This window comes from Canis aureus, chromosome 33, assembly GCF_053574225.1.
Source record: "Canis aureus isolate CA01 chromosome 33, VMU_Caureus_v.1.0, whole genome shotgun sequence".
Classification (NCBI taxonomy): domain Eukaryota; kingdom Metazoa; phylum Chordata; class Mammalia; order Carnivora; family Canidae; genus Canis; species Canis aureus.
This window is the reverse complement of record NC_135643.1, coordinates 29,507,980-29,524,064: the sequence shown is the minus strand read 5'-3', so window position 1 is coordinate 29,524,064 and position 16,085 is coordinate 29,507,980. Positions and strand designations below refer to the sequence as shown.

Genomic DNA, 16,085 nt, shown 5'->3' with positions numbered 1-16,085 from the left:
GGTGAAGTCAAAAGAGTCTTAAGCACAGGAGCCTCTGTCCCCATGGAGTTGAGATGTACCATCCTACAAGCACATTGATGTATTCACCAACTTGGAGGCTCTCCAATCCCTACTGTTTAAAGATTTTTATAGCCCCCTGTTCTGAAGCTATCTAAGAACCCACCAAGTCTCCTCATTAGAATAAACTCAGATATGTTTGAAAGGAGTTTGTAATGAATAACAAAAGATACTCCTATTACTCTTTTATCAGAAAATTCCAAGGGTTTTAAGAGCTCTGTGCAAGGAACCAGGAACAATATCAAATATATATTTTGTTATATCATAACTGGGTTTCCTCCAGGTAGTGGGGACAAGGTTTTGGAAGTATAGCAAGGAGAGTACTTTTCCTTTCATGCTGAACACTCCTGATCTCTTCCCTAGCCCCACCTATGTATCAGTTTATCTATTGCTGCCTACCATACATATTACCCCCAAAACTAACAACAATTATTTCACAGTTTTGGAAGAATAAGAATTTGAGTACAACTCAAATGGGTGCCTCTGGCTCAGTGTCTTCCACGAAGATGCAATTAAACTGTCAGCCAGGTCTGTGGTTCATCTGAAGATCTGAAGACTCTACTGGGGTGGACCATCTGCTCTCATGCTGCCAACACACATGGTTGTTGGCAGACCATGGGCCTCACCATGTGGATTCCTCTATAGTACTGCTCACAGCATGGCAGCTTGCTTTCCCCAAAAGAAGTGATCCAAGAGAGAGAGAACAAGAAAGCATCCCCAAGATGGAAGCCACAGTCTTTTTATAACTTAGTCTCTGAAGTGATATCCCATTACTTCTGCCAATATATTCTGGTCATTAGATATGAGTCAGTAAGTCCAATATACACTTTAGCAGAGGGGATTGCACAAAGGCATGAATACCCAGGAGGTGGGATCATTGAGGCCTATCTTAGAGGCCACCTACCACATTTACCCTAACATAATGGATCTTAATGTAGTAAATATTAAGAAATGGTGGACAACAGATGAGAAAGAAATTTGTAAAGACATTTATCTGGCTCCTTTTTCACTTTAACTTTCTCAATTTCTCCAAAGCTTTGCTCAGAGTATTTTCACTGACCAAAACCAATTCTGATTAATTTTATACTCAGTAGCTAGGTTTCAGCAGAAAGCTGCATACAATCAAAGGACTAAAATCCCAGTAAAAGTAAATCAGTTTAAATACTTATTTACTGCCAAATAAATAACAATCTCATATGCCATCTTTTTTAAAGGGAGAACCAGGTTTCATTGGTCCTCAAGGAGAACCAGGCTTACCAGGGTTACCAGGCACAAAGGTAAGTTGAATTTTCTCTTTCCTTTATTTCTGAAATATTTTTTGAAATATTTTATTTATTTATTCATGAGATACACAGAGAGAGAGGCAGAGACATAGGCAGAGGGAGAAGCAGGCTGCCTGTGGGGAACCCCATGCAGGACTTGATCCCAGGACTCTGGTATCATGCCCTGAGCCAAAGGCAGATGCTCAACCATTGAACCACCCAGGCATCCCTATTTCTGAAATATTATGTCATATATTTTTAGTACATTATGTTGAAATAAGTGTGGAATGACTTTACTGTTTAGGTGACCAGATATTTTTGCCTAATAGAGAACTAAAATACCTATTACCTAACACTTTTTTTTTGTATATTTTTTATTAGAGTTAGATTTGCCAACATATAGCATAACACCGAGTGTTCATCCTGTCAAGTGCTCCCCTCAGTGCCCATCACCCAGTCACCCCAACCCCCTGCCCACCTCCCCTTCCACTACCCCTTGTTCGTTTCCCAGAGTTTGGAGTCTCTCATGTTTTGTTACCCTCACTGATATTTCCCACTCATCTTGTCTCCTTTCTCCTTTAATTCCTTTCACTATTTTTTATATCTCCCAAATGAATGAAACCATATAATGTTTGTCCTTCTCTGATTGACTTACTTCACTCAGCATAATACCCTCCAGTTCTATCCACACTGAAGCAAATGGTGGGTATTCGTCGTTTCTAATAGCTGAGTAATATTCCATTGTATACATAGACCACAGCTTCTTTATCCATTCATCTTTTGATGAACACTGAGGCTCCTTCCACAGTTTGGCTATTGTGGACATTGCTGCTATAAACCTTGGGGTGCAGGTGTCTCAGTTTTTCACTGTATCTGTATCTTTGGGGTAAATCCCCAGTAGTGCAGTTGCTGGTCATAGGGTAGTTCTATTTTTAACTCTTTGAGGAACCTCCACACAGTTTTCCAGAGTGGCTGCACCAGTTCACATTCCCACCAACCACGCAAGAGGGTTCCCCTTCCTGCACATCCTCTCCAACATTTGTTGTTTCCTGTCTTGTTAATTTTCACCAGTCTCACTGGTGTAAGGTGGTATCTTATTGTGGTTTTGATTTGTATTTCCTTGATGGTAAGTGATGCAGAGCATTTTCTCATGTGCTTGCTGGCCATGTCTATGTCTTCTTTGGTGAAATTTCTGTTCATGTCTTTTGCCCATTTCATGATGGGATTGTTTGTTTCTTTGCTGTTGAGTTTAAGAAGTTCTTTATAGATTTTTGATCCTAGCCCTTTATCTGATAGGTCATTTGCAAATATCTTCTCCCATTTTGTAGGTTGTCTTTTAGTTTTGCTTACTGTTTCTTTTGCTGTGCAGCAGCTTTTTATCTTGATGAAGTCCCAATAGTTCATTTTTGCTTTTGTTTCTCTTGCCTTCGTGGATGTATCTTGCAAGAAGTTGCTGTGGCCAAGTTCAAAAAGGGTGTTGCCTGTGTTCTCCTCTAGGATTATAATGGATTCTTATTTCGCATTTATATCTTCCAACCATTTTGAGTTCACCTTTGTGGATGGTGTAAGAGAATGGTCTAGTTTCATTCTTCTGCACGTGGCTGTCCAATTTTCCCAGCACCATTTATTGAAGAGGCTGTCCTTTCTCCAGTGGATAGTCTTTCCTGCTTTGTCGAATATTAGTTGACCATAGAGTTGAAGGCCCATTTCTGGGTTCTATATTCTGTTCCATTGATCAATGTGTCCATTTTTGTGCCAGTACCACACTGTTTTAATGATCAGAGCTTTGTAGTACAACTTGAAATCCAGCATTGTGATGCCCCTAGCTATTTTTTTCTTTTTCAATATTCCTCTGGGGAATATTTGGAGTCTTTTCTGGATTCCACACAAGTGTTAAGATCATTTGTTCCAACTCTCTGAAGAAAGTCCATGATATTTTCATGGGGATTGCATTAAATGTGTAAATTGCCCTGGGTAGCATAGACATTTTCGCAATATTAATTCTTCCAATCCATGAGCATGGAATATTTTTCCTTCTCTTTGTGTCCTCCTCAATTTCTTTCAGAAGTGTTCTGTAGTTTTAGGGTATAGATCCTTTACCTCTTTGGTTAGGTTTATTCCTAGGTATCTTATGCTTTTGGGTGCAATTGTTAAGTGGGATTGATTCCTTAATTTCTCTTTCTTCAGTCTCATTGTTAGTGTATAGAAATGCCACTAATTTCTGGGCGTTGATTTTTGTATCCTGCCACACTGCTGAATTGCTGTATGAATTCTAGCAATCTTGGGGTGGATTCTTTTGGGTTTCCTATGTACATATTACTAACACTTCTAATGGGAATACCATACTAAATAGAGTAATAGGAAGTTAATTTCAGAAGACCTCAGGTAGGATAACAGGATAATGAAATATATTAGTTGCTCATTTCCCCCAAATTATCCCTAAAAAGATATGATGCTGTTTGCCTCCTGACTGTATGAAAAAAATGGGGGCATTCTGATGAGGAGAGATAGAACTCATTAACTTCTGCACCTTATTGCCAATTTTAGGACATACTGTAAATCAAACATTATTACTATTCCCCCCTCACTCCCTAGATTTCAAAGGCAAGTACTGATGTCATATAGATTCCTACGTGCCTCATCTCAAAAGGATCTATCCTGAATAATGTCTGCAGAAAGATCATATAATGAAAACCATTTCATGATCTTCCACTTGGCAATCCTGGAGAGGGCCCCAAAACGAAATCTATATGCCTCCGTATAAAAAATTATGTTTTTATGGATGTAGTCGAACCCATAGTTCTCTTTTTATCTACTCAGTAAGACATAAAAAGGTATAGCTCTGAAGATGGAACTTTACTCATGACAGACTCATGAATCAAAGGAGCAAAATTAGATCAAACTACATTCTTTTATTTTTAAACTGTAGAAGTCTTTGCCTCAATATGTATTGTATTCACCAGAAGTAAGCCAGGATGATTTCTAAGAGCTAGGAAATATGTTCATGGTCTGTTTTGACAGAGGGCTCCTCATTTCCACTGATCAAGAGAAAATAACTCTAATCCTAGTAAATGGAAACTATGTGTGGCCTAAGGGGGACTGAAACTCAGTAGAATTTATGCAAAAATTGCTGTTTTCTCAAGCAATTTCTTTTTCACATAATGAGCTGTCAGGCTTATTAACAAAATGTGAGGAATGCCTGAACTGATACACACAAGAAATATGCTTTCCTGGAAAAAAGAGAGAGAGAAAGCTAGAGAATAATGAGGATTCCGTGTTCATATGAGAACCTTGTATTTATTCAGACTTGCAGCCTTAGAGCCCTGTAAAGAAAGAAGCCAGCCTCATAGATCAGCACAAATAGAAAACTTAGTCAATACCAGAGAGAACCAGGCATGAATTAGATCTTTAAATGTTTGTAGCATTTCATTTTCTAAAAAGGAGGAAGTAGAAAAAACACAGGTAGTAGGGAATGGATTTCATTCCTGTATATCATTTCTTTAGTTCACTGATTTTCAACTACTCTGCAGTTTCAGGGCACCTGGCTGGCTCAGTCAGTAGAGCATGAGACTCTTGATCTCAGAGTTGTGAATTTGAGCCCCACGTTGGGTATAGAGATTACTTAAAAATAAAATCTTTAAACTACTCTGGAGTTGGAGTACCTAGGTGGCTCAGTCGGTTAAGCATCTGCCTTCGGCTCAGGTCATGATGATCCTGGGATCGAGCCCCCATGTTGGGTTCCCTGCTCAGTGAAGAGCCTACTTCTTCCTCTCCTCCCCACACATGCTCTCTGTTGCTACCTCTGTCTCTGTCTCTGTCTCTCTCTCTCTCTCTCTCTCTCAAATTAATAAATACATCTTTTTAAAGAATAAAAATAAACTACTGTAGAGTTTCAAAAAAATCCAGATGTAAACCCAAAAAATCAACATTGATTTCTGTTCATGAAGAACCCAGCCTGATTTGAACAAATACTGTTCTGAATTCTCAGTAAAAGTAAAGAATGTACTGTACTTGTTTTATATGTCCACAAGAAGGAATGTGGGTAGGATATTTGTTTTACTAATGGTATTTTAACAATTATATTAACAATACTAGCAATTTTCAGCTGAATTGCCTTTCTAACATGAATTTAGTATCATAATGGAAAAGTAGTTTATTTAAAATTCTCTCTCAGTTGAACAGTGGCCTTTTTCCAGTTGTGTAGGCAAGTCTGTATTTGTACCACTAAATTTGGATTTAAAAAATAAACTAACCCTGCATACCCCCAACACAGTAAAGAGAGATTATAAGGAAGGAAGATGTATAATGATATCTAAAAATCTGTTTTTATGTACTGCCGTATCCTCAACATCTGTATCAGTGTCTGGGAGAGACCTATATCAGTCTAAAGAACGGGGGTTTTATTACAAATAATTCTGAATGCTTTGAATACAATGTTTATTCATTAATTCAGCACATTTTTTTTTGCCAGACATTTTTCTAGTATTTGAGAATGAGGAGTAAATGCAACAAAAATTGTCTACTCTCCTGAAGCTTACATTCCAGTATGTGGGAGACTAAGGTAGAAGGAGAGAAAGAAGTATACACATAATTTTCACATAACATGTAATTCATGTAACACATAATTTTCATACAATACATAATTCCATACAGTGATAAGAAGCTTATTAGGGGCATTGTGACAAAAAGTGATTCTAGGTAAAGATATATAGGTTCTGCTCCTAGAGTATGCTATAGATAAAGGATTTTCTCAGGTTTTTGCTTTTCTTTAAAATAAGCGTATAATTAACTATTTTAGAATTCTTCTGTAAAATATTAAAAGAAAGACCAAATATGGTACATCTTTAAAAATTAGAATTCCGGGCGGCCCTGGTGGCATAGTGGTTTAGCACCGCCTGCAGCCTGGGGTGTGATCCTAGAGACCCGGGATCGAGTCCCACGTCGGGCTCCTTGCATGGAGCCAGCTTCTCCCTCTGCCTGTGTTTCTGCCTCTCTCTCTCTCTCTCTCTCTCTCTCTCTGTGTCTCATGAATAAATAAATAAAAATATATAAAAATTAGAATTCCATACACCAACAGAGGCCCTTCCATCTCTAACGCCTGGAAAATCCCTTCTGTAACATCTTTTCCGTCTCTTCCATACAGACAAGTCCCTTGCCTTTCTTCCAGGCTTTCCATTTTCACATTCTTTTCAGCTCATGTTGAAGAACCTGCTGGGCCTTCTTTAATCCTTGCCCTAATCTATCCATCCTCCCCTGCACTATCCCAAGGCTTTCCAGAGTGGGCATGATACAGATAAAGATCTTAGAATTTAGAGCCCAGTATCACCCAGGACAGATCCAATGCTACTTTATTTTCCTTTCCACAATGAATCAATTTCTTCAGTGAGGAGGGTGCCTTTCTCACCCATAAATATGGCATCACCACTCAATTCCAAACCTGTTTGGTTATTGCAAGTCTACCCATCAAGCAAGCAGCCAACATTTTCTACTCCATGTTCGGGAATGGAAAATGACACAGTCTTCCTGGATAGTGATTTGGCAAGCTTTTCAAATGTTTGTACTTTTGGACACAGCAATTCCCCAACTAGGAATTTACCCTAAGAAAATGACCAGATATGTGCAAAAGATTTACAAAAACATTTATGCAAATGTTGAAAATTGAGCACAATTAGTTTTACATCATAGCTTGCCACTTCAAAGCTTTGTAATTTTGGACAAGTTACTTAACCTTTCTGAGCTTCAGTCTCCTCATCTGTAGACTCTGGGAACTAGCAACTTTCTCATTTATCCCAAGGGTTAAGTAAGATAATGCATGTGAAGTGTTTTAGGCAGCTGCTGGATTCATCAACAGCACAGTCATAAGCAACAATAATTATAAAAAATACCCTACCCATCCTTTAGGACATGACTCAAGTCTTACCTCCACAGAGCCAATCTGGACCATTCAAAACCCTATGGGATTTTCTTTTCTCCCACGTATTAGCCTTATATTACACCTTAATTCTTAACTATTTTGTTTATGTGGATCTTCTCTAACTAGATCATCAGTGATCATGTTCATACCTCATAGAGCGATGAATATAGTTAAAAGCTATAACAAATATATATCTTGCACTATTCTCAGCACTTTGCCTTTATAAGTTATGCGATCAGTACTATAATTTTCTTCACATTACAGAGAAAATCGAGGTTTTCAGAACTTAACTAATTTGTCCCAAAACACAGAACTGGTTTAAAAAAAAAAAGCAGAGCCAGGATTAAAGCCCAGGATGTCAGATTGCAAAACCTGGTACTTAACTGCTTTGCCATGCTTCCTCCTGGCAGATCTTTAAAAAGTGGCTACAGAATGAAAACTGTGTCAACATCTGTCTTAAGATATAATAATGGCTCTTATCAATTCCCTTTGAAAGTCTTCTATTTACCAACATAGTTATCAGACAGGCATTACCAAACCATTTTCATGTGTACAAAATAGGTATAATACAAACATTGAATAATTGTTTTGATCATTAAATGAGATAATCCATGTTAAGATTAATACAATGCAGGATACATGGTAAATAAATGGTAACTCTGTGCTTTCCTTGATTTTATTCAATTCACTTATTAACCTACAGGGACAAGCCTGGAGGGGGGAGAGGAATTGCCATTTATTTATTTTGTATTCTGTGACAGGGTGAACGTGGAGAAGCAGGACCTCCTGGAAGAGGTGAACGAGGAGAGCCTGGAGCCCCTGGACCGAAGGTCAGTTATTCTTGTATTTGACAATAGCTTTCTTTGGTTTGGAAATTTGTCCAACTTACTTTAGAACATTAAACTAGAATACAGTTCTTCAATGGGAATTAAAACAGCAAAATATCACAATTTATTGAAATGCACACTGTTTTTCCTTTTCAAAAGGAGTTTTACAATTCAACTTTTCCAATTTGTTCTGTTCAGTTAACAAATTTAATAACACATCCAGATGTAAAGAGGGACTGTCGTATTAACATGTTATCACTCAATGTGTATTAAAGCTTACTGAGAAAAATGTTGATGCATGCTGTGTTAGCTTCTATGTAATTTGAAGGTGTGTACCACCCTGAAAATATCAGAGCTAAGAATTTATTTCACTGTTCAATCTTTATTCCTCTAAACTTCCTGCAAACTAATATGGTAACACTTTATTCTAATAAGCCATCCTAGAGACACAGGAAATGATTCACTCTTTGATGAAAAAGAGATTTATGGCAACACTGTTGAGACTAATGAGGATTATTCACAGAACTCTTCCCATCCACTGATGGGTGGGCAGTCTTCAGAATTATAATGGAATGAGGGTGGTGGAGAGACCAGGGATGAACCAATGACATGAGGATAACTATTTATGCTTTGTGTTATAATAGCCAACATTACATAGAGCCATATATTGAGGCAATTAAAATAAAGTGTTTCCATTTTTCTTCAGTATTCTGAGTCACTGCTAATTTCTTTTTTCTGTTCTTATCTCCTCTTGTCATTCTCTTTTCCTGCTTCATATTCTGCTATAATAGGGAAAACAAGGTGAATCAGGAACTAGAGGGCCAAAGGGGTCAAAGGTCAGTAACCAAATAACCATTTGAATGTAACTTGAGGCCTTCAAGAGCTTGCCTTTGCCTCTTCCACAGATAATCACATTTTAAACTCTCACACATTGGGATCTGCAATATTTTCATCCCTGTGATAATATCTCAAAACAATTGACTTGTTTTATATTGTTCATTTTTGTGTGTTCTTGTGCTTCAGACTATTCTTTAAGAGAAATTGTATTTCCCATTTCATAAGAATAGTGTCTTTGGGGAAAAAAAGACTTTTTAAAATTTACATTATGTAGGGTTTATCTTACTTATTTTCTGGCGATCTTTGTGATAAATGTTCAAATTATACTTAGCTTTTAAGTTAGTTGATTCCTTCCATGGCATTAAAATTTCACCACCAACTGAAATTCTTTCCTTTACCATACTGTCCATAATAGTTGCCATAATCCATATACTGTTAGCAGAATCATGTTATTTAAGATGCTGTCAACTAATAACATGAAACAATGGGTAAAAAAATGAGGAAAACAGCAAAAATTATTAATTCTCTACTCGTAGAGAATTTAGTTATTGTGGTCAATGTTATTAGTATAATGCGGGTGAAAAAAAATTAAAATCCCTTTTCCTGCTTTCTCTCACTGCTCCCTATCCATTTTATGAAATATGTTGAAAGACATATTAAAATGATTTGAATTCCACCTAGGAAAAGAACACTACAAATTTAAAGCTGTCTTAAAGAACTTTCAAATATACACAGGTTCAAATCTCTTCTAGGGTTTCTCTTTAGACTTCTGAGAATTTTGAGTATTCTCAGAGTGATGGCTGTGTGGTTTGATGCTTAGATTATTCCTGATTTCTCACCAGTTTGGGTAATAACACCATGAATGGAACTTTAGAGATTTTTCTCACTGCATTGGAAAAACACAGTTGGTTTTGCCCTACCCCTGACCTTCAGCCCTGCCAACTTGGCCTAGCCAGCTGCTGTCCACTTCAGCACCTTCTGAGTATTAAAAGGCCTATATGTTTAGAATTTTCCTTAGATCTTCATCATCATCATAGAGAGGCCTCACTGGTGGTGACCTTCCCCTTCTAAAACTCCCTAGACTGAGCTCTCCATTCCTACCCTGTCCAGATTATCTACACACCTCTTTTGTTTTTTTCTCAGAAAACAGAGAACCCAATTGATTGGCTCTTTTTTCTTTTGTCCCAAATCTCTTCATTTAAAAAATATTAACACGGCTCACTCTGAGAGGTGTAAAAGCTTACTTTGGGTATCATAGAAACCACTTGCTTTGCTTTTAAAGATCCCTAGTAAGAGAGTTACCATATATATTGTTATTCCAAGATACTCTGTCATCTGAAAAGGGAATTTATGGTGTATCTTAAAGAAGCATTTGCTATGTCAGTGGTTGTCGTTTTTCTAGTTGTTATTTCCACTTTAGAAGTTCATCAAAGGTTCTGCTGCATAGTATTAAATGTATCCTTAGGTTTGAGATATTTCTGGACTGTTGGCTCTGCTACTAATTCAGTTTTTGTATTTTCATGGGGGGAAGGGTGATCGTGGAGAGAAAGGGGACTCTGGAGCCCTGGGACCAAGGGTGAGTACATTTCTCATCTAAGCTTTTGGCCCCTATAAGCCCAGATTTGACTCATGTGTCCATGTGGCTTTTCGCAAGGCACCTAGACTAATACCCAATAATAGCACTGAGATAGACTACTGATTTTTTCTGCGGCTCCCCTTTTATTCTTATTTTTTATTTTAGTCACCAGGAGCAATGAGTGTGTAGATTCTAACACATAAAATCAGCTCCACAAGAAGAAAGTCTAAAGAACTCTATGTACTTTCCCTCTGCTAACTGACCAATAGCAAGCCCATAATCATACAGCTAATAGAATTTTCCATTTTTCAATTAACCCAATTATAAAGAAAGCAATAGCTCATATTTTCAAAGCCTTTTTTAAAGACAGGCAAAGAATTAGCACATGACTAATGGAAATTTAGTAACAGAGCTAATGAGTAGGGTAGACATATTCATTCCCTATTTGGTTTAATTTTAATGGAATTATGTTCCAATTGAGAAAGCCAAGCATTTCGTACAGAATAGTGTTCTATCTTCTTAAAGAATAAGGAAACAATCTATGAGATGTAGAAGAATAAAAAGGGATATGTAGACATGCTTAAATGAACATTGTTAAAGTCAACAAAATGTTCAAGTCAAATCAGATTAGCGTACATTTTATAATTTTTAGAAAACAGTTACAGAAATCGAATCATCTCTCTTTTCTTAAAAAAATCAGATTTCATATGTTTAATCTGCCATCAATAGGAAGTTAAAAGCATTTTCTTCTTAGCAATAGGGACAAAATTTGAACATGATTATTCTGAGGTGCAGTTGGGCTATATAAAGGAATTGATGGTCAGAGAGAGCTGCATGTTGCTATTTCTGTTTTTTGCCATAGTCCCTTATACAGCCTAGCTTAACTTCCATGATTTTCCCCTGGTTCATTTTCTTCACAGGGTCCACCTGGTCAAAAGGGAGATCAGGGAGCCACCGAGATCATAGACTACAATGGCAACCTCCACGAAGCCTTGCAGGCAAGTAACTGCCCCCTCCCCTGACATAGACACTGATAAGCACCCATGTGATATGTGTACATATCAGCTTCCATGCTCTGTCCCCAGGATCCCAGGGGGCTCCACTGCTCAAAGCACACCTTCCTGAGCTACCAAGCCATCCCCTTCTCCATGCCCCAGTATATCCTCTTTATTTCTTAGCATTTTTTGATCTTTCCTTTTCTTCACCTTCTGCCATCAGATATGCCTTAATGTTCTCTAGTTTAAAACTTGTGCTCATTTTGCCAGTCTTTGTCTTCTTTCTTCAAAAGCAAGCCTAGCAAAGCAATCAAGAGCCCTGTGGCTCTAGATTCAGAGCTGCCTGGATGCAAATCTCTTGGCTTACTAAGTGCATGACCTAGGGAACTTATTTAACTTCTCTGTGCTACAGTGTCCTCATCTGTAAAATGAGAATAGTAATACTACCTGTCTGAAGGGTTATTATGAGAAATAAATGGCTAAATACATATTATACACTTAGAACAGTGCCTGTCACATACAGGCACACTCAGTCCTCAATAGTCCTCAATAGATATTTCTCATTACTGTTACCATTCATAATATAATGTCTTACCATAGAGAAATACCTGTAGAGTAAAAATCCATAGACCATGTGGCTTGTCTCCATCACCTTTGCTTCCTATTCATCCTTTTCATGCTTGGACTCCTCATTCTAGGCTATATCTGTTGAAACTGCTCTTATAAAGGCCAATAATGACCTCTAGGTCAACCCATTATACTCCTTATTCTTGATTTTCTGTGACATTTATACTAAACCATCTTCCTTTTGAAACGTTTTCTTTCTGATTTTTCTAATCCTATACTCTCATTTCTTCTAGTTGTCCTCTTTGTTCTGTGTTAGTATTTCCAGTTTCTCTGTCATCCTGTAATTTTTGATAACCTCAAGTCTCTGATCTTTTCTTGGTTCAGTCATTCCTTCTGTGTTTTCCTGTGTGTGACTTCCAAGTATTTCACCTCCAAGTCTGAGCTGCAGGTACTTCTGGCTGTCAAAGAATATTTCCACTAGGGATGCACCATTGCCTTATCAACTCCTACCAACACACGCAATTATACTGGTCACTTTTTCCAGCAATCAAATGATTCCATTTTTTAATGAATCATTGTCTGTTTGTCCAGACTGTAAGTCTTTGACTTTCTTGAGATAGAAACTTTAGAGTAATTTTAAACTGTTCTTAGCCCCTCATCCATTACATCTCACTATATGCTGCTTTTTCCTTTTTCAAAATGTCTCCTAAGGTGATCTCATTCTCTGCATTCCCAGCTCGGTTCACATCCTGTTTGTTTCAGAACTACCACTGCAACAGGCCCTTGACCAATTCTTTTGTCCCTAGTGCCTCCCTGCCCTTTCTTACCCATTCTACATATCACTCTAAGACTAATTTTCTTAAACTGTCACTTTTTTGATAGCTCTAATCTGCTCAGAAACCTCAATGACCCTTTTACCTACTCTATCAAGCTGACTTTCATCTGTCTTTCAAAGCTCTATAATCCTGCCTTTCCTATATAGAATTTTCTATTTCCTCACACCACAAATTTTCCCCAAGAGTGGTCATATTTAACATATCCATAAAAACCACCCTCTTTTTGCCTGACTTATCCCATACTTCTTCCTTTTCTCTCACCCATCCAAATCCCATCCAACAATATACTGCTGCGACTAGATGATTCTTCCTTTTGATGCATTCAAACCTTAGCAGTCAGGGCCCAGTAACTTAATTAATTGTTATCAAATCACATAATTTATTTGAGTCCTGCCTTTTACCAGATTGTAAGTTTCTTGGTGACAGAAGTATGTCTCATGCTTATTTTATATCCTCCAATATACCTGGCAAAAGTCTGGGCATGTAAATATTGAACAAATGGTGACTGATTGATGAGTGAGTACACTTAGCATACATGTACAATCAATTTCTTTGCTTGAAGCCAAATTAGTTTTAAATATTTGCCATTTTGTACTTGATTAAATTATTTCCCCCATCTTTATGATTTTATTCCTAGTATGTAATTATGGTAGATCTACATTTCTACATCCTCTTTATTTCTTTTCTACAACTGCCATTTTTAACTAGTAAAGCATTTATTGAGTCATTTTTGCAGAATCTGCCTTCAGCTCAGCCTGTTTTTTTTAAAGATTTTATTTATATTTATATTTATATTTATATTTATATTTATATTTATATTTATATTCCCCAAATGAATGAGAACATATAATGTTTGTCCTTCTCCGATTGACTCATTTCACTCAGCATAATACCCTCCTAACTCTGGGAAAGAACTAGGGGTGGTGGAAGGGGAGGAGGGTGGGGGTGGGGGTGAATGGGTGACGGGCACTGAGGCGGGCACTTGACGGGATGAGCACTGGGTGTTATTCTGTATGTTGGCAAATTGAACACCAATAAAAAATAAATTTATGGGGAATCCCTGGATGGCTCAGCGGTTTAGTGCCGCCTTCAGCCCAGGATGTGATCCTGGAGTCCCAGGATCGAGTCCCACGTCAGGCTCCCTGCATGGAGCCTGCTTCTCCCTCTGCCTGTGTCTCTGCCTCTCTCCCTCTCTCTCTCTCTCTCTCTTTCTCATGAATAAATAAATAAAATCTTTAAAAAAATAAATTTATTATAAAAAAAAAGATTTTATTTATTTACTTCAGAGAAAGAGAGAGCATGGGGCAGGGCAGGAGGCAGGGAACAGAGGGATAGGGACAAGACTCAGGCTCCATGCTGAACGCAGAGCCTTGACTCAACTCCGGGCTCAGTCTCACCACCCTGAAATGAAGACCTCAACCAAAATCAAGAATCAGAAGCTCAACTGACTGAGCCACCCAGGGTCCGCTCAGCCTATTTTTCTTTTCATTTCATTCTTTTTCTTCCGGTAAATACAAGGAGAAGCATGCTTACCACTTGGAGATATGTTGCTTGGTCAGTATGTTTGGTCAAGAGCTTGAAATAGTGCTCCTCCATGCAAGTGGATTAGACATAAGCAGTAGCCCCCGGGCTATTGTTAAGCTCTAGAACCAGATTTCTAAATTGTTCCTTTTCCCATACAAACTGATAACTGCATGCAGAAGGAAAGAGAGAAGGAGAATAAGTAGTTTTGGTGTGCCTACTATGTTTTCAAAGCTTTTACTTATAAAATATAAGGACATATTTTTAATTTATTAGCCATGTTGTAGATTTCCCTTCAACTTCTTTCAGTGACACCGTAACTCTTACTACCACTTTAAAAGGTGTACATTCTCTTAGCTTCCAAGAAATGCTCCAGTATTATAGGCCATGGCCATTTCTAGAAAAAAATTGTGTCTTCTAAAGTATCCTTTGTATGAATAGAGCCAGGCATGAAGCAAGCTACTCTGAGCTTAAAACCAAAAATCTGTTTTGATCTCCCCTCTACTATTAACTAGCTGAGTCATTTTGGGGAAGTCACTTGGTATATCTATATTTCATGATCTTCTTTGTAAAGATATTTGGGAATAGATTTTTTTCTAAGAGTCCATAAAATATAATATTATGCTTTGGGTCACTTTTTAGGAGCTCCTGAACACTCTTTGCTAATATGTGTAAACACACTGTTCCTTTTAAAAAATTGACACCTAGGTCTTGACATGAAACAATATATGTGCTCAGTTTCTTCTTCCACCTTAAATTCTATATGATAGGAAACCAGTCAATATCCGTCATAGTCAACTAATTCATGTTTATATCTCAACCTAAAGATTTATTATTTTAATAGGGATATTAGGGCAACCATGTGTTATGCTCATAAATAGCTTATAGTTTTTAAAATTATTATTTGTTTTCCTAATAGAGTACTGGAACAAAGGCCCCTAATAAAATTGATTAAGCCATTAGCCTGAGAAGAGGTAGTAGACATTTTTTCTTCTATTCTTAACCAGTGATAGATATTCACCATTTTGTCAATTTCATTTTTTAAAAAGATTTTATTTATTTATTTCAGAGAGAGAGAGAGAGCACAAGCAGGAGGAAGGGAAGAGGGAGAGGGAGGGAGAGAATCTCAAGCAGTCTCCCCACAGATCATGGAGCCCTGACTCAGGGCTTGATCTCATGACCCTGAGATCATGACCTAAGCTGAAATAAAGAGTCAGTCGCTCAGCCAACTGAGCCACCCAGGCACCCAAAGGATTTCATTTTATTATCACCTCCTCTACAAAAAAATCTGCCTAAAAGATCTAGAATAATTAGGTAAACGGGTGTACTTTATAATTATAAAACTATCACATTAGAAATATAAAATTTTACATCTGTTGGAATTTGCCTTTATTGAAAATTGTTATCTGCATAAACATCTGCCATAAGCCATTTATTTTTATTTTTAAGTTTCCAAAATTAGGAGTAAAAACCTACTTCCTAACTCAAGTTTTTAAAAACATTCAATACCATCTAACTTAAACCTATTGTCTAGTGTAAATATGGGTGATTTTCAGTTTCCATAATTTTGAGAAATGAAAAAAAAAACCTTTAATTCTAAAAAGATTACATAAGCATCTCAGAGATTAAATCACAACCTGTAAGGCTTCAGCCTGTTTGCAGTTGCTCCAATTCATGCCTCCCATTTCACATT

The 16,085-nt window shown here is 37.4% G+C and overlaps 1 protein-coding gene across 1 annotated transcript in view; it reads left to right on the top strand.

Moving 5' to 3' along the window:
* The window catches only part of COL25A1 (collagen type XXV alpha 1 chain), a 446,874-nt gene that overhangs the window by 392,190 nt on the left and 38,599 nt on the right, over window positions 1-16,085 (top strand). The window contains exons 19-22 of the mRNA XM_077882265.1: window positions 1,272-1,334; window positions 7,995-8,063; window positions 10,429-10,473; window positions 11,394-11,471. Of these exons, the coding sequence (XP_077738391.1) occupies window positions 1,272-1,334; window positions 7,995-8,063; window positions 10,429-10,473; window positions 11,394-11,471 (255 nt within the window). The remainder of the gene's footprint in view (window positions 1-1,271; window positions 1,335-7,994; window positions 8,064-10,428; window positions 10,474-11,393; window positions 11,472-16,085) is intronic.